Raw genomic sequence first — 18931 nt, 5'->3', positions numbered from 1 at the left:
TCCATACGTGGCTCCCATTTATAATTCCATACGTGGCTCCCATTTGTGGATTATGTTATATTTCAGTCAGACAGTGTTGCTGTACGGGAATAAGCCATTTTTTGTGGCTGCCCCAGGGGACGCCTCTACATTGGTCGTTTCCATGTTTTGAAATATTTTTTAAGTGCACCTGTTTAGTTTTTGAAGCCCTCAGCATGTGCTGGCATCATTTTCAACTTCTTGAGCAGCAAAATTAAAATATCCCACAAGAGGGCTCCAGAGTGATACTAACTTTTTTTTTTTTTTTTTTTTTTTGGTCACCACTGGAACTGTATAGAAGGAATAGATTTTCTAAAAATATGCACTTTTCTGTTATAATAATACAGTGTTTGGATCTCAGGACTGCCTGTTTACTTGAATGACTGTGCACAGAATCTTGAGCTTATACAAAGGTGATGCAGACATTCCCAGACTTTGAGAGACTATGGAACTGATACATGAAACGGATAACAGAGGTGCCCTGCACTGAACCTTCACTAAGGCAGCACATTTGAGAACATTTAGTATCAAACTTAAATACAGAAATTGACATTCATTTGGCAATATAGTCCCTCTTTACGCAAGATATATTGCTCAATTGCTGTTTGAAACAGTATCCATAAAATGGTCATAATAAGCTGTTGTATAGTAAATGTAACTTCAATTCTTTTTCTTGACCAACAATTCATGACACTTATTCTGTGCCAGGCCCTGTGCCATTTCAGGGCCTATATGAGGATGAATGAAGCAAGTCTCTTGCCTTCGAACATTGTTACTGTCACTTTCCCTAGCTCATTACTGTCATGTTTGTAATGTAAAATCAAGGTCATGAAATTTGACCCTGACTACTAGTAGCAATAATTAGGACCTTGGTCACTGTTACTGGTTTGATTAAACATTGTTGTCGTATTTGTAATTCATAGTCATATTATCTCAAGTGCAGAACACGGTGAGGATGGGTAATTTAATATTAGTACTAGTATTCATATTATTTACAATATTTTACATACATGGATAGTTTGGTTCATGTGATGTGACTGACCCAACATCACACAGCTTGTGGCAGATTCAGATTTTGCCTGAAAGACTTTGGAATCGAAGTCCCTGTGATTTCTGCAGTTATGTGTCATCTTTTGGGAGCAAGTGCACAGCAGTGGGTTAGTTCAAAGGCACAGGTGGCCGGCTCACACTGCCATGGTTTCAGAAGCTCCTTGGTGCCCCCCCGCCCCCCACCCATTCTAGGCCCTGTGTCAGCACGTCTTTCTCCTGCCTGCCTTGTGAGTCGTGCCCATCCTCTGAGGAATGGATGGCTTCCTAATGTCCGTAGAATAGAGGTAACTTGAAATCTTTTGAGGAATGAATACGTTATATGACAAAACTCTTGTGCTTCCAGTATTTATAGAACATGCTTAGGACAGGTCTGCCGATGATAAAATGCAGACGAAATGAGACAATCTATTGTATCTTACTGTGGCCTTGTTGTAGGTACAGTTGAAAATAAGAACAGATTTCTCATTTGGCTTTATTTTAAAATGAAAGATGACTTCCATATCATCTTTAGTCTAAAAGCAAACACAATGTCGTCTATCTTTTGTGAATACCTGTGCCAAAAAATGGAAAAATAAATATTAGCTATATTTGCCTATGACTATGAACTGTTTCCTATAGAGAATGATAGAAAATATTGTTAAATTAAAAAATTTTTAAAACAATAAAAAAAAAACTCCTTTTAAATGTTTTCCAAACTCTTTTTTTTTTTTTTTCTAGAAAGTGATGTGCCTACCAACTGTCCAAGTCAGTGGTGGCCGTATGCAGGTCACTGTTACAAGATTTACAGAGAAGAGAAGAAAATCCAAAGAGATGCCTTGATTGCATGTAGGAAGGAAGGTGGTGACCTAGCAAGTATACACAGCATCGAGGAATTTGACTTCATTATCTCCCAGCTGGGCTATGGTAAGAACTTCATCTGTAATACACTTGATTCTCATCTTCCTGACTTACCACCCATCTTTGGAAAATTTAATCATAAATGTTAAATCTAATAAATTCAAGTTAACAATTCAATGAACAATTTAGTAACAAATATCAATCATGCCTAAAATATTAAAATTATATAGTAATTTAAAGAATTTTTACCACTAAGAGAACATTTGAGTTTTTTTAATATGGAATCAACTTATGCATAGATTTAAAAATACTGTGTTTCAAAAAAAAATACTGTGTTTCTATATATAATCTGGATTCAGAGCAGTCTACCTTAAATTTGTGAACAATATTTCACTAGTTGGAATTAGTTGTGTGTACGGATGTATTTTCTCTTTTAAGGCCCATGTTTTGTCTCACAGGAAAGGTCTCTAAATGAACCATCTCATCCTCTGAATTTTATTTTCTTTATTAATCTAGCTAAGGCTACTAGAATGATGAGCAGGGAAAGAAAGAATTTATTTGATTGGAGTGGTTAGATGGTGGCCTAAACCTTTTAAAGACATTTGCATCTCCATTTTAGGACTCTAAGAGACGAAGAGAAAATGTAGTAACTCAATATTGTAAAGTTTTAAAAGATTGGCCCTATCAAAAACATTTAAAAAGTGAGTAAAGCGAGTTGGGAATATGCTTATCCTGAAGAGGAGGAGGCTGAGGAAGGAAGTAATGAGGACGGGCACTCAGCCGTACTTGCTGATTCAACGATGATCGTTTTCTGCTTCCACTTACGCTACTGCAGAATAGCTGGACCTTTTCGTTTCCAGAGAGCAAAACAAGAGGAATGGATGGTGGCGATGGTGGGGACTGCTTCCTGACACTTACTGCCTGAAAATGGATAGGAGCGGGGGTAGGGGAGAAGAGAAAAACAATGAACAAATAGATGAGAAGAATAAAGTAGTCTCAGAAAAAGATGTAGAACATCCCCAACACTGCTGCTGTCAGCGCCAGTGCTGAACGGAGTCCTTTCTCCTTTGCTCGCCTCACTGACTTCGGTAGGGTGATGATGATATTCTGCTAGAGCCCATAAATAATTTCTTGATTATTCTACATTTACCTGTCCTGGAGCATCTGGACTACACGATACTAATGTAATCAAAACCAGTGTATCTGAATAATATCGTGACAGAGATGGCATGATACTTACAGTAGGGAATAAGGTTTGCGAGTGAATCGGTGGAAAACACATTAGTTAAGAGGCTGTAGGGCTAACGTGCAAATTTTGCTCTACTTTATATAATATGGGTCTAGCAATAGGAGAACCTTATATATTTATTGCTATAGTTATTTTAGGAGTTTGGATGACGAAGGTTGCTTTTAGACTCAGCTGGAGAATTAGTAAACTTTCACTATGGAAACCTTCTCTTTTTTATTATTGATAAAGATTTATTTATTTAAAACAATACAAATCATATTGATAAAGGTAAAGGAAAGTTATAAAATTAGAATGCTTGTTTCTAAGTCAGAAGCCTAGAAAACCTTTTTGTAGCTAGTTGAGTTGATATCTTTCATGTTAATCATGGAAATACAGTGGATAAGTTGGGACCTACACATATAAGTTATGACTCCATCAACAAAGACAGCTTCCCTAACAGATTGATAAGTCCGTCTAACAACTTTATGCTCACATCTTATATATTTTTGTAGGATCAAGCTTGTGCGTACAGAAGCTACAGGGGGAGAACAGTTTAGTGAGAAAAATGTTTATCAGAAACTCTTAATACTTCATTATAATCGTGGGACTTGGGAGTTTAGGTTTTCATTGGTCTTGAACCTAAAAACCTTGAGGGGTACATGAGGTCATTTTGGAGCCTATATTTTCCGCCCAAAGAACATGATCTGCCAGATTAAGTGAAAGGAAAAGGGATCATCCTGGCAATGCCATTCATGTTTCATGGTGCTGGAAACATCTGCTGGGACTGGCACCAGGCCAGTCAGGGACTTCTCCAAAAGCAAAGTTGAGTGACAATTTTAGGAGGAAGAGACTAAACCATTTAGGGAAATTCCTATACAATGCGGCATATTTCTCATTTTCTACTACAACATCATCTTTACAAACTTTTGGCAAGTAATTTTATTTAACTGTTTAAAGAACATATGAAACTTAAATAGATATTGAATTGTGTATTCCTTCAATTTTTAAAATATGGAAAAATGTGTATGATTTTAGTCACGAGACCTCAGGCCTTCTATTTGGTCCCGTTTTTACACGATATTTAGAATTCTTAGAATTAAAACTACTGATAAAATCAATAATGCTCTTCATAGAATTTTCAAAACAGAATGATCCTCTTTTATATCTATACCTGGTTGTTTTTATTTTAACTTTTGTTTGTTATTTGGGTTTTTCTGGTGTTTCATAGTGAAAATGGTGGCAGACTCATTCATATACATAGACTAATAAATAAGTGCTAAATGCCAGAAGACAGCCCAACCCTTCAGTTTATATATCTTCTCACTGTATGGATCATTTTCACTCCTATTACAGTGATTAAACTTTAACAGAAACACCTAGAATGTTCTTGATAACATCGTCAGTAAAATAGGAGTGGTTTTTAATTTTTATTATTTTAAAACATTCAATAAGACTTAATAGTAGTCAAATAGATTTATGTATAAAGAAGCTGCCATATTTCCAGCACCATGAGTGTGGCTGGTATATGGTAAATTATTTATAACAAAAAAGCAGCTTCACAAGATAGAGGATCGTGATAGACCCACTTCAGTTTCTGTTTAACAACTCCCAGGAGATAGAATTTGCAGTAGCACAACAAAAGAATACAGTCATATCCACAATGTGAAGAATACATTACACATTTTAAACTAAAATTGACAACATAGGGGCTTCCCTGGTGGCGCAGTGGTTGGGAGTCCGCCTGCCGATGCAGCGGACGTGGGTTCGTGCCCCGGTCTGGGAAGATCCCGCATGCCGCGGAGCGGCTGGGCCCGTGAGCCATGGCCGCTGAGCCTGCGCGTCCGGAGTCTGTGCTCCACAACGGGAGAGGCCACAACAGTGAGAGGCCTGCGTACCGCAAAAAAAAAAATCGACAACATAAAATGTAGTTGACATCTCAGTCTACAGAGGTAGATCCGTTTAAAGCTCAAGAGGATGGTCTTTCATGCTAGTGATAATATCAAGGGAGTTGTTGATAAAGAACGGGTCTTCTTTTCCTGATAACCTTCTGATGTTTAGAAAGAAAACTTTGGGTAAATGACTTCTGTGTTTTTCTTCCTGTTTAGAGCCAAGTGATGAGTTATGGATTGGCTTAAATGACATCAAGATTCAAATGTACTTTGAATGGAGTGATGGAGCCCCTGTAACGTTTACCAAATGGCTTCGTGGAGAACCAAGTCATGAAAACAATAGGCAGGAAGACTGTGCGGTGATGAAAGGCAAAGTAAGGCAACTTTAGTTACTGATATCTAGCAAAAGCCACAGGGAAATTTTCCTGCTGTCCCGCTTATTACGTACGATTGTTTCCATTGTTTCTATTCTACTGAATTGACATAGATCAAGGTTGAACGCGAATTCAGATTCAGTTTTTTGAGCCTCTCTCAATTGTCTGGCACACCCAAGTTCTCAAGAGGACTAGAAAAGCAACAGACAGAAACTTTCATTTCAAAGATGAAATTAACTAATAACGAACGCTCATATCATTCCTATGCTTGGTTCTAAGTTTGTTTTTTTTTAATTTTTATTGCAGTATAGTTGATTTTCAGTGTTGTGTTAGTGTCTACTGTACAGCAAAGTGAATCAGTTATGCATACACACATATCCGCTCTTTTTTAGATTCTATTCCCATATAGGTCATTGCAGAGTATTGAGTAGAGTTCCCTGTGCTATACAGCAGGTCCTTATTAGTTATCTGTTTTATTTATAGTAGTGTGTATATGTCAATCCCAATCTCCCAATTTATCTCTTCCCCCTTTTCCCCCAATAACCATACGTTTTCTACATCTGTGACTCTGCTTCTGTTTTGTAAATAAGTTTTTTTGTACACGTTTGTTAGATTCCACGTATAAGTGATATATATTTGTCTTTCTGTGTCTGACTTACTTCACTCAGTATGACAATCTCTAGGTCCATCCATGTTGCTGCAATTGGCATTATTTTGTTCTTTTTCATGGCTAATATGCTGTTGTATATATGTGCCACATCTTTTTTATCCATTCCTCTGTCGATGGACATTTAGGTTGGTTCCATGTCCTGGCCATTGTAAATAGTGCTGCAATGAACATTGGGGTGCATATATCAAATTATAGTTTTCTCTGGGTATATGCCTAGGAGTGGGATTGCTGGGTCATATGGTAGTTTTATTTTTGTTTTTTGGAGGAACCTCCATACTGTTCTCCATAGTGGCTGCACCAATGTACATTCCCACCGATGGTGTAGGAGGGTTCCCTTTTCTCCACAGGTTTTTATATGGCTTGATTAATCAATTCAGAGCTTTGGTCCTACTTTTAGCTGGTTTCTCTGAGTGGATGGAGTCCTAGCTAGATCTACTCTGGGTCCAACAGCCTAGAGTCTGTGCTTGGAGAGCTACAGATTTTTTTTTAGGTTACAAAGAGGTGCCAAATATGAAAAAATGGCTTCCATGTCTTAAATATCACTCTAGCGACTGAAGTATATCATCAAGTGATCTTTTGTTAATAGAGAATGAAGCTGGTGGTTAAGAGGCTTGGTTTTGATGCATGGCTTATTTCCTCATTTGTAAAATAATAATAATAATCATACCCAGCTCATATGGTGGGTATAAGGATTAAATGGGTTAAGGTGTATAACGTGCACAGTGCCTGGCCCAAACTTCCTGCTCAGTAAGTATTAGCTACTGTTTTTATCATTGTGGTTGTTACCATGGTGATAAATTGAAAGCTTAAGAAAAGAGTATGTGTTAATTATTGAAAGAATAGGCAGAAGTGTGTCCTAGGAAGGGGAAACCAGAGAGCATCCTACTTGTAGGGAACTCAAAAGACAGTATGCTGAAAGCATGGAGTGAGGGGTAGAGGGGTGTGTAGGGAAAATACTGGCCACGAGAAAACATGCATTAGCCTGGGAGTAGCCAAACCTAATCTGCAATTTGCAAATATTACACCGGCTGAAGAGTTGTAGTGGGTACGGAAAACATTTTTCAAGGTGTTTAGCAGTTAAGGGAAGGAGAAGAGAAGTCTTTTAACGTGAAATCTCTAAGGAAGGCAGAAAGGGTGGAATTTGAAGTAGAGTGAAATATGGTACCTTAGCTCCGGGGGGACCCTCATCAATAGAAATGGGAAGAATGGAGGGCAGAAAACTGGTTTCAGGTGTGTTTTCAGGTTGGGCCTTCTTTCTGGGTGGCTTTAAACGTACTCAGTTAACTTGAAAACAACTGCCCATAGGGATGGAAGAGGAGGTAAACCTTCTGTTGGGACCATCTCTTAAGGGCTTATGAGCATTTTTCGTTTCTCTCTAGATCCCCCTCCAGAGTGGCTTGACAGCGAAGATATGAAAAACATACTGGGGCTACAATCTCTTTATATCTTTGTAGCCAAAGTCAAATTGGCAGTTTCCTGGTAAAATGTCCATTTACCTTTCCTTTTCATAGATGCCTTTTTCTCTTAATAACCTCGAATCTTTATTTCCCTTTTCAGAGGTGCAGTTATGAGGACATAGCACCAAACAACTGATGATCATTGAGTTTTGGGTTTTTTTTTTCCTTTGCTTTCTGCAGGATGGGTACTGGGCGGATCGGGCCTGTGAACAGTCTCTTGGCTACATCTGTAAGATGAAATCACAAGCCCAAACTCCAGGAATAGTGGAAGTGGAAACAGGCTGCCGGAAAGTGAGTACAGAAAGCATGCAGTGGTTTCAGATCAGCAGATATGATGTGATAGCTTTATTTTTGCCTGTGAAGGTACTTAATAATAGGGGCCAACTGCTTCACCTTACAGGTGGTGGTCGTCTATGACACTATGGGTCATCGAGGACATTTCCAGTGGATAACCTTAATTTGCAGATAGCAAACAATCCTTAGTCATTTTTTCCATTTATAATATTTGTGGTGAGCCTGTTTCTGGTGGGGAGTCTTCTCAGTAGATCCCTGGGGTCTGGGAGGCAGGAGGTCTAGACTCTAGTTGGTAGTACCAGGTAGTAACTCAGTTAAACCAAGTCAAACCATGCAGTCCTATCGTGCTTTATTCTCACCTGCACCACAGTTAGTAATACCTCCCCGCAGGTCTTATCTTTCTTTGAGGTTAAAGTAAGCGATTTCTGTGGAGCTGTTTCTAAAAGCAAAATACGGGACGTATGGTTGTCATGTTCCTGTTTGATCGCTGAGTTGCCCATCTTCCTCTTTTTTTCCTTTCTCACTTCTCTTGGATAAAAATAAAGTAGAAACTGATTTTCTGTCCAAGAGTGTCAAGTTGTGATCAAATCATAACAAACACCAGCATTCATGAAACATACTTGAGTACTGACCAATTAAACCATAAAGAAAAATAGAGCAAACACAGAAAATCATACAGTGAGAGATCGAAAGGATCTTAGTGATGCTTGAAAACCCCCTTTTAATTTTTGTGTTCTGGAAATTTCAGCCCAGAGAAGTGATAACTTTGTATGAGTCACACAGAGGTAAGGCTAGAACCCAAGTTTCCTGCCAAGTACACTTTCACTGCTGGTTTCACTACCAGTACACTTACATATTCTTTACCTAATCACGTGCGGGTACGGGAGATTGTCTATTATTGTAACTTCCTATAAGTAATAAACCAATCCTCAAATCTTATTACTTCTACACAATCAAAATTTTGTGTATATTTTTTCTGTGAACTGTCATGTCTATAATGATAAAATCCAATTTCATCATTAGGTTAAAGAAGAAGAAGAAGAAAATATTGGCCAACTGTTTGTTGAGTGTGGTTATTATGCTTTCAGTGATCTTAAAAGATAAACATCATGTTTCTAACTAAACAGGAGAAGATACAAGAACTCGGAGATATTCATTTAGCTGGTTTAAAAACACATGCTCTAGGCACTGATTTCCTCAAATTACTGGAAAGTCTGGAAAACAAATCCACTTGTCAACAAAGGAAGATAATAGTTTTTTTGTCTGGGCCTGGGTACTTGGTGGTGTAGGCGTATTTCTGAGAATTCAAAACTACAGGCCTTCTGTCATAAAGATCTGGGATTCAGTTTTCAATTCATTGCTACCTGTATGGGAAACCTTGATCTAAGAAATTAACATGAAGTGGTCTCAAGTTGCTAATATTCCTGGATGTCTGACAGACGCAAATGTAAATCCTCTTTATGCAGAAGTCCTCCTTCCCAGGCTGATTGGGAATCCCACAGATGAGTGTGAAATCCACAATTATAAAACATACCACCAGGAGCTTAGATGGTGGAATTAATGGAGATGACATTAAAGTGAATGTGTATTAAAATGCTCACAGAAATAAAAGGTGGAATTGAAACGATGGACCAGCCACCAAGTTTTGTTATGTGGTGTTTTCATATGATTAAATTGTAAATATTTTTTATTTCCATTAAGATTTTTTTGACCCATGAATTATTTAGAAATGTGTGTGTGTGTGTTTTCATAGTGGTAGAATTTGCTGGTAGTGATGGGGATTTGTTTGTGTTTTAGTTCCTAAATAATTGGGAGCTACTGTTGATTTAAATTTCACTGCATTGTGCTCATATAAAGTTTTTGTTGTTATTTGTTGAGATTTTCTTCATTATCTAGTTCATAGTCAGTTTTTATAAATATTCCATCTGTGCTTGAACAGAATGATCTTTGATCTGGGGGTTAAGGGGTCTATATATGGTGACTAGATAAAACTTAGCAATTATATTATCCAGATATTCTATATTTCTAATATTTTGTCTGCTTGACAAAATATTCTCCTTGTAATTGTATCAAGTTTCGATTTATGTACTTTGATCTGTATTATATCTTCTTGGTGAATCAGTCCTTCAACTATGTAATTATTTTCTTCATTCATAGTAATGCTTTTTTATCATAAAGTCAATTTTAAATAATATTAATATTGCCACAGAAACTATCTTTTGCATGGTATTTCCCTGGAAGCTCTTTCTCCAGCTGCTTGCTTTTTTTTTTTTTTTTTTTTTTTTTTGCGGTACGCGGGCCTCTCACTGCTGTGGCCTCTCCCATTGCGGAGCACAGGCTCTGGACGCGCCGGCTCAGCAGCCATGGCTCACGGGCCCAGCCGCTCCGCGGCATGTGGGATCCTCCCGGCCCGGGGCACGAACCCATGTCCCCTGCATCAGCAGGCGGACTCTCAACCACTGCACCACCAGGGAAGCCCCCCCTTATATTTTTAACATGCATTCCTGACTTGAAGTTAACCAATATCTCTCTCTGCCTCATGAACAAAATGAATGTTAATTATTCCACTCAAACATTCAGAATTTTTCAAATTTTGAAGTAATGTTAGACTCACAAGAAGTTGAAAAAAAGAGTACCGAGAATTCCCCTGTATCCTCCACTCCACTTCAGCCAATGACAGCATTTTCTCTAACCAGAGTACATGATCACTACAGGTAGTTGGCATGGATACAATATTATTGACTAAACTACAGATCTTATTACTATTCCATTCTTTAACTTCCCACCACCAATTAGGTATCTTTGCTATTTGTCCAGGCAGTTAGACCTGGATTCACTAACATTTATTGACTTCTTTGCTCAGTGTAGACTTTTAGCCCACTTGCTCCTCTTGTCTTTCCTTTCTTGCCAAAGTAAATCTTTTAGAAGTTCTTTGCCTGGGATTTGGGAGTGGAAAACTCTCTGTCTTTGTTTGGAAATCTCTTGAATTCATCTTCACCCTGCATAGTAACTTATGTAGGTCATTTTAGAATTCTAGATTGATAGCTGTTTTCTGACAGCACTTTACATATTATTTCATTTTCTCCTGGCCTTTATTTTTGCCATTGGAATTCCTACTAGACTAAATCTTTTTTTAAAAAGTGGATACTCTGTATTTTCTCTCTGATTGATTTTAAGATCTCATTTTCTCTGTCTGTAAGTACACTGTGTTCAGTTTTGGATTTATTTTATTGGTTCCATTTGGTATTGAGTGTGCCTCTTCATTTTGAGGATTTGTATCTTTCCATTCTTGAAAATTACCAGTCATTAATTTTATTCAGTGCTTCTGAAACTTCTCTCAGGTTGATTTTCAACCTTCTCATTCTATCATTTATATTTTCTATCAATATTATTTTTAAAACATCTTTTTATATTCTCATCTCTCCTACATTCAGTCAATTTGCTAATCTTTCTGAAACCATATTTTCTATATTTAATCTGGCCATGGAGTTTTTAACTTCATATTTTTCTTTTCTAGAAATTCTTTTTTGTGTGTGTTTGAATCCTCTCGTTCTTTGTTAATAGTATTTTGATCTTTCATCATTGATTCTGTTTCTTCTTTTGTCACTTAAATCATCTCAACATGCTTCTTTTTATATTTTTTCCAGATTGTTTTATTATGTTAAACTGTTGACTCTCCCTTAAAATGAGGCATTTTTCTCACATGGTTTATAATTTTTGATTGTGAATTCGTCCCCATCCTATCCCCACCCTGACCCTCAAATGTCGTAGTCTTACATGACCTGGATTGTGGAAGTATTTCTGTCATGTGGTTTTACACTTTACTTCTCAAAGTGCCTGCAAGATCCTCCTTCTGTAGACTACATTTTATATTTTATTTTTTGGGCTGTAGATTCTCATACAATGTGGAGAGTGTAAAGTTGGGACTGGCACCCATCTATGGCACAGACTTGGTGTTTATTTTCAAACAGAAGAATTTTTTTTCTTCCTTCACCCAGAACCCCAGGCAGGTGACAAGAATCTCTGTCATTTCCTCCTTCTGTGGGTGGAGTTTTCTCATTCTCCTTTCAAAGAGGGGCTACCCTTAGTGGGTATCATCTTTACACAAGGACTTCAGTTCTATCTCCCTGCCTCAGGTGGGCTGATGGCCAAATATCCTAATCTGTATGGACATTAATACCCCAGCCCCTAGACTCTAGGACCTTAATCTTGGTCTGATACATAACCAGGCAACTACAGTCTCAGCTTGTGCATTTTCCATTCCACCTCTTTAGTTTTCTAGTATTTATTTTTGATACCTGGAGATTTCCCCTTCTTTCTCCCCAACTCTAGTATGGATTTTCTGTTTATTGTTATGTTTTTATTTAGCATGCTTTTATTCCTGTGCGTTTGAAGTGTGGGAGAGGAAGCACATCAAATCATGTTGCCGAAAGTTTGATAAGTACTATCCTGTGACCAGATGGTACAGCTTTATACTCACCATCTACTACTGGCTTCAATAGGTGACTAGGCTTGTTACTCTGCAAATTATTTCCTGTGGTTACCTATTCTAAAACTGAGATCTTAGCCATTTTGTTCAGTTTCTTGGGTAAACATGTCACAAATCATTTTTGTGGGAAGTTGCATCAGAAGTGGAGAGAATGACTTCCCTCACCCCATTTTGTATCATAATTGCCATTTGAGGAACAATGCACTCCTGTTTTCCTTATTCACATAAATTGTTTTCATTGCATGACAAATTATTCTTATTTGTGTTCTTTACACACGTCTATTGTTTATCAATTTATGTTTCATCATAGAGGAATTATTAAAATAATATTATATAATAAATATGCATGATAATCTGCTTCATAACATCAACAGGGCTGGAAAAGACATGGCTTCTACTGCTATTTGATTGGACACACACTTTCAACATTTACAGAAGCAAACCAAACCTGTGTGAATGAGAAGGCTTACCTAACAACTATAGAAGACAGGTATGCAACTATTTTCATGTTTTTTAAAAAAATGTATCAAATAATGAACCATTTCCAAAAAAGCATATCAATGTGCTCTAAATTTCTGAGTAAATTATATTGAATCTTGAAGTGTGGTTTGTAAATATAGGAGCATTAAAACTCATGTTTTTATTTGGATTCTTCATTGAAAGCACAATAAAATATTTTGCTACTTTTAGTAGCATAAAACAATGTTCAGAACAGTTTGCTAATGCTCTGGTAAATGTTGTTTATAGATCTAACTTTATTTACTTATTGGAGTATAATTGCTTTACAATGTTGTGTTAGTTTCTGCTGTACAAGGAAGTGAATCAGCTATATGTATACCTATATCCCCTCCCTCTTGGACCTCTCTCCCACCCACCCCCCATCCCACCCATCTAGGTCGTCACAGAGCACCAAGCTGAGCTCCCCATGCTATATAGCAGGTTCCCACCAGCTAGCTATTTTACACATGGTAGTGTATTTATGTCAAACCTAATCTCCCAATTTGTCCCACCCTCCCCTTCCCCCCCGCCGTGTCCACATGTCCGTTCTCTACCTCTACATCTCTATTCCTTCCCTACAAATAGGTTCATCTGTACCATTTTTCTAGATTCCACATATATGCGTTAATATACGATATTTGTTTTTCTCTTTCTGGCTTACTTCACTCTGTATGACAGACTCTAGGACCATCCACGTCTCTACAAATGACCAAATTTTGTTCCTTTTTATGGCTGAATAATATTCCATTGTATATATGTGCCACATCTTCTTTATCCATTCATCTGTCGATGGACGTTTAGGGTGCTTCCACGTCCTGGCTATTGTAAACAGTCCTGCAATGAACATTGTGGTACATGTCTCTTTTCGAATTATCATTTTCTCAGGGTGTATGCCCAGTAGTGGGATTGCTGGGTCATTTGATAGTTCTATGTTTAGTTTTATAAGGAATCTCCATACTGTTCTCCATAGTAGCTGTATCAATTTACATTCCCACCAACAGTGCAAAAGGGTTCCCTTTTCTCCACACCCTCTCCAGCATTTACTGTTTGTAGATTTTTTGATGATGGCCATTCTGACTGGTGTGAGATGATACCTCATTGTAGTTTTCATATGCATTTCTCTAATAATTAGTGATGTTGAGCATCCTTTCATGTGCTTCTTGGCCATCTGTATGTCTTCTTTGGTGCAATGTCTATTTAGGTCTTCTTCCCATTTTTTAATTGGGTTGTTTGTTTTTTTGATATTGAGCTCCATGAGAGATCTAACTTTTTAAAAATGTAGCAGATCTCAAATTTTTTAAAGCAAAAAAAGTAAGTAAAATTTGTCATGTCAAAAATCATACTTTCTATCTTTACTACCACCTCCAACAAAAAAGAAGGCAGAGAGACTTACTGAATATTTTATTCATTCTTTCCAGCCTTCCATTCTTTGTTTTGCTTTGCTTTGCTAGGTTTACTAGATTATTAGGTCCAGAAAATGATGTGGACACAGAGAATTTTATGTAACTTTTTTTTTTTTTTTTTTTGCGGTACACGGGCCTCTCACTGCTGTGGCCTCTCCCGTTGCGGAGCACAGGCTCCGGACGCGCAGGCTCAGCGGCCATGGCTCACGGGCCCAGCCGCTCCGCGGCATGTGGGATCTTCCCAGACCGGGGCACGAACCCGTGTCCCCTGCATTGGCAGGCGGACTCTCAACCACTGCGCCACCAGGGAAGCCCTTTATGTAACTTTTAACATCTAGAGTCCCATCTTTCTTTAGGTTTTAGTATTTATTTTTCTCCTGCTTTTTGCAAAGTACTGGATCAGGCACAGAAAAAACTTAAAAGAAATTTTTAAAAATGTCCATTTGATTGGAACTAAATAGGTAAAAATCATTGAGTTTTAATACAGTAAGTTATATTTATTGACCTTTCAACGCAGACCCAATAAAATGTAGAGGATGCTATTGATATTAAAAATTCTTTGATAAAGTGAAAGATGTCATAGAATTTATATAGTCTTTATAAAAGAACTTGTTTTTCAACATTCTTTTTTCATGTATAATTAAATGTCTGATACATTGTAATACCCTGATACAATGCTAACCTCTGAAAATAAGATCATAGATAATTTTTGTCTTATGACCTGGAAGTGAGCTATACATTTTTAAGTACTGTGGGAGCATGTTCTGATCTGTACTGTTGGTCTTTGGTCTACTGGAATAGAGATTTCCCTAGATTTTCTATTTTAAGTTTGCTTTTCCTTATGTGTTTTCTGTGATACTTGTGTTCAGGAACTCACTAACTCTGTGGTTCAATTTGGTTTTGGGGCTTTAAGAAAAATTGAGTTGTTACTTTTTAATTTTTTTGGTTTGTTCAGTTTAGGGAATGAAATTATTCAGACTAGGGTCAAACAAATGTTTTGTTATTGTGGCTTTCTCTCCATTTCCCTCTCTATTCTCGCTGGAGCCATCTACAGCTCCCTTTGTTCCTGGAAACTCTGGACATCACTTTTCTTTTGCTCCAAAGAGATATTTTTTTGCATATGTTGCTGCGTCATTGTCTCTTTATCAATTAAGACAAATTTTGTTTGCCTTACCAACTACATTGTATTATTACCAGATTACGCCAAATATAAGGATGGGATCCAGAGGAGAGCGAACGCTGGAATTTGTGATTCTGCTCCCAGTTCTTTCTAGAGATTGAATCTCTAGCTCTCTGTATTTCTTGATAATTTTCTCTTTTGTTTCAGAGCTGAAAAATGAGAATGAAATTGAGTGGAAAATCCACACAGATTTTCTAATTGTATTGTCCTCGATAATGTTACAACCTCTCCACTTACTTCACCAAGAATTGTGTAGAGCATTTGAAATATTTGAAAAGTGGACTGATTTTCAAACAATGTATTTTAAAAGGCGATAGTTTTCCCCTTTGCATTTTGAGTTCTCTTTCACTTTGAGGAGGAGCAGAGGGACTGGTGAGCAACAGAGAAAAATAGTTTGGGTACATTTGAATGATTTTATTCAATCAGCTGTATGATATTTTTCCTTCATAAGATCACATTTCCTTAGTGAAAATTTGCATTATTTAAATGACATGTAAATAGAACACAATAGGTTTGATTTGCCAACTGAAGCATAGCTCAGGCATACAATTGAGATACTTTTCATGTGGATAATTAGAAAAATTCACATTTTTCTAAAATTTAGTTCTTTTTTTTTTTTTTTAAGATATGAACAAGCCTTTCTGACTAGTTTGGTTGGATTGAGGCCTGAAAGATATTTTTGGATAGGACTTTCAGATGTACAAAACAAAGGAACTTTTCAGTGGACCATCGCGGAAGGGGTTCAGTTCACCCACTGGAATTCAGATATGCCAGGTATGTTCAGAGCTTTGGTCTTGTTTCAGGTGGTCTGCAGAGCGGACCAAGAATCTGTGTTCTTTTTTGGCCGCACCATGTGGCCTGAGGGATCTTAGTTCCCCGAGCAGGGATGGAACCCCTGCCCTCTGCAGTGGAAGCGTGGATTCTTAACCACTGGACCACCAGGGAAGTCCCAGCACTTTGGTCTTGAGTTTCCATTTACCCTACACGTCCATCGGGCCAAGCCTGTAATTCCTTCACAGCACCTTTCCAAACAGACTTATGTAAATTAATTGTGCTTTTTAGATTTTATTATCTCATATTTCATTCTCTTTTTGCTTTTCCTTTTAAAAATGTTCCCATTAGTTTGCAGTGGTCTTAAAAAAAAAAAAAAAGGAAGAGAAAACTGCTAGGTTATCCAGTACCGCTCTATTTGAAGTATTTATGAAACAGTGATGAAATCCTAAATGGTCATAAAGATTCCAAATGGTTAACTTACTTCTGAGAACTTAAAACTGTCCTCAAAGGGTATAAAGCTTTTCAATACAACTATGAATGGAATTATGACTGCGCTAAATCTGGAACAAGATGTAGTGCTTATGTGGAACTCATTATTTCAATATCTTGAATGGGCTACCCCGTTTAGCCCTTGATATGCCTTGGATTTAATTTTATCCTTATAGGAAACCTACAAGGTAAGTTTAAGTATCCTCATTGTAAAGAGGTGGAAACTGGAACTTGAAAAATTTATAAGCACGGATTTAGACTAATCTTTGTAATTTCCAAATCCAGGCTGTTTGCACTAAGATCACCCCCCCCCCATAAATTTTGATTTGCCTTCTTTTTTTTTTTTTTTTTTTTTGCGGTACGCGGGCCTCTCGCTGTTGTGGCCTCTCCCGTTGCGGAGCACAGGCTCCGGACACGCAGGCTCAGTGGCCATGGCTCACGGGCTTAGCCGCTCCACGGCACGTGGGATCTTCCCGGACCGGGGCACGAACCCACGTCCCCTGCATCGGCAGGCGGACTCTCAACCACTGCGCCACCAGGGAAGCCCGATTTGCCTTCTTTAATAAGAAGTTTCTGAAGTAGACTCTGAAAGGTTCTTTGCTTTCTTTATGCACTGGTGTCTAGCCTATGACATAATTCAGTATGACTGCACTTAAGAAATTCAGCGTCCTTATAGCAAGTGTTTCATTGTGCCTGGATAAAAAGCTAAAGAAGGAATAATATAGCTTAAGGGCACAAATTAACTCCTTGGCCTAATAAGTCCTAATCTTCAGAAGTTTTAAAAATTTGTATCCTCAGCTGTCAATAAGGAAAAGAGATCAGTAATTTGGATAGTGTGATTTTTGTTTAATTATTGAACATTCTGAAAAATAGTAAGACTTCAGTTTATTTTGAAAGAACAGGGCAGTATATTAAGAGCTGTGTGCACGTTTTTGTTTTTTTGAAGGGTGGTGATTCTTACTCTCCAGGCAAAACTCCTTCATTTCACTGGTGTTGATCATTTAGCAGTAGGATTCTGAGAGATTAATCCTGTAACATCCTTAGGGAATAAAAATGGATCAAACCCGAGTCATAGGGAATTAGCAATCTTACAGAAAATACTTTGGGAAAAATATACCTCCCCAGAACTTTGAGAGTTACTTCTAAACATTTACTGCCTTTAAAAGGACAGCAATCAAAGACCATCTCATCTTAGCAGCAAGGAATCCTAATGTTTCCAAAGCTCTATCTTAATTACTATTTCGAAATAATGATGATGGTAAAACAGAAAGCTTCAAACCATGAAACTTAGTGTAGTCCACACTGTCTTTTATGTACTTTTTTATCCATTAAAGCTGGCGTGCATCACAACTCTGTAAGGTAGGTAGCAGTATTTGCATTTTAAGATGAGGAAATGGGTTCATAGTAGTTGAGTAATTGATCTAACATCTCTAGCTCAGGTGTGTCTCATTTTGAAGTCCAAAGAACTTCTGTTCTCAGATATCTACATGGACCCCAGGGGGAAAAATAACAGATCTTAAATAATTTTTTTTTAAAAAAGAAAGAAACATCAAAACCCCATTATTTTTGGGTATATGTACGTGTATAACTGAATCACTTTGCTGTACACCTGAAACTAACACAACATTGTAAATCAACTAGACAGCGATATAAAATAAAAAATAAATTCAAAAAAACCAACTTCTTTGGGAAAAGAAACCCAAAACATTATTTTTGTCATTATGGTAAATTTTATCATACTAAAACTATTGTACTGTTAAATGTCTGTGTTGAGGGGGGCACCCTGCCAGATATTAGAAATACAAAATGTTACCAAAACCCTGAAATTTGAGATTATAATTCAGTTGGGGATACAGGCCACACAAATAAAAGGTAAATAATGGTTCAAAAATAGCACAAATCAGTTGCCAAATGCTGCAGGATCTCTCCTCTACATTTTCTCGTCACATGTAGATTCGATCCCACAGCTTGAGGCTCAGGTTTGAACGGTCTTCCGTGAACATAGCTGGCTTTCACAATCACTTGTTGAGTGAATTCTGCTTTGTTACCTGCAGGACGGAAAGCCGGGTGTGTTGCCATGAGAACTGGGGTTGCAGGGGGCTTGTGGGATGTCTTGAGATGTGAAGAAAAGGCAAAATTTGTGTGCAAACACTGGGCAGAAGGAGTAACTCGCCCACCAGAGCCTACAACCACCCCGGAACCCAAATGTCCAGAGGATTGGGGCACCTCCAGTAAAACAAGCTTGTGTTTCAAGGTAGGTCTCAATTGCTAAGCTCTTAAA

The 18931-nt window shown here is 37.7% G+C and overlaps 1 protein-coding gene across 1 annotated transcript in view; it reads left to right on the top strand.

Annotated features, from left to right (window-relative positions):
* MRC1 (mannose receptor C-type 1) overlaps nt 1–18931 on the top strand; it is a 95129-nt gene that overhangs the window by 34892 nt on the left and 41306 nt on the right. Inside the window, exons 7-12 of the mRNA XM_029238675.1 lie at nt 1786–1971; nt 5239–5396; nt 7704–7814; nt 12681–12796; nt 16013–16161; nt 18705–18904. Coding sequence (XP_029094508.1) covers nt 1786–1971; nt 5239–5396; nt 7704–7814; nt 12681–12796; nt 16013–16161; nt 18705–18904 — 920 coding nt within the window. The remainder of the gene's footprint in view (nt 1–1785; nt 1972–5238; nt 5397–7703; nt 7815–12680; nt 12797–16012; nt 16162–18704; nt 18905–18931) is intronic.

Source organism: Monodon monoceros, unplaced genomic scaffold, assembly GCF_005190385.1.
Source record: "Monodon monoceros isolate NGI ecotype Baffin Bay Population unplaced genomic scaffold, NGI_Narwhal_1 Super_Scaffold_21, whole genome shotgun sequence".
Classification (NCBI taxonomy): domain Eukaryota; kingdom Metazoa; phylum Chordata; class Mammalia; order Artiodactyla; family Monodontidae; genus Monodon; species Monodon monoceros.
The sequence above is the reverse complement of the archived record's forward strand: the minus strand, read 5'-3'. Positions and strand labels throughout refer to the sequence as shown.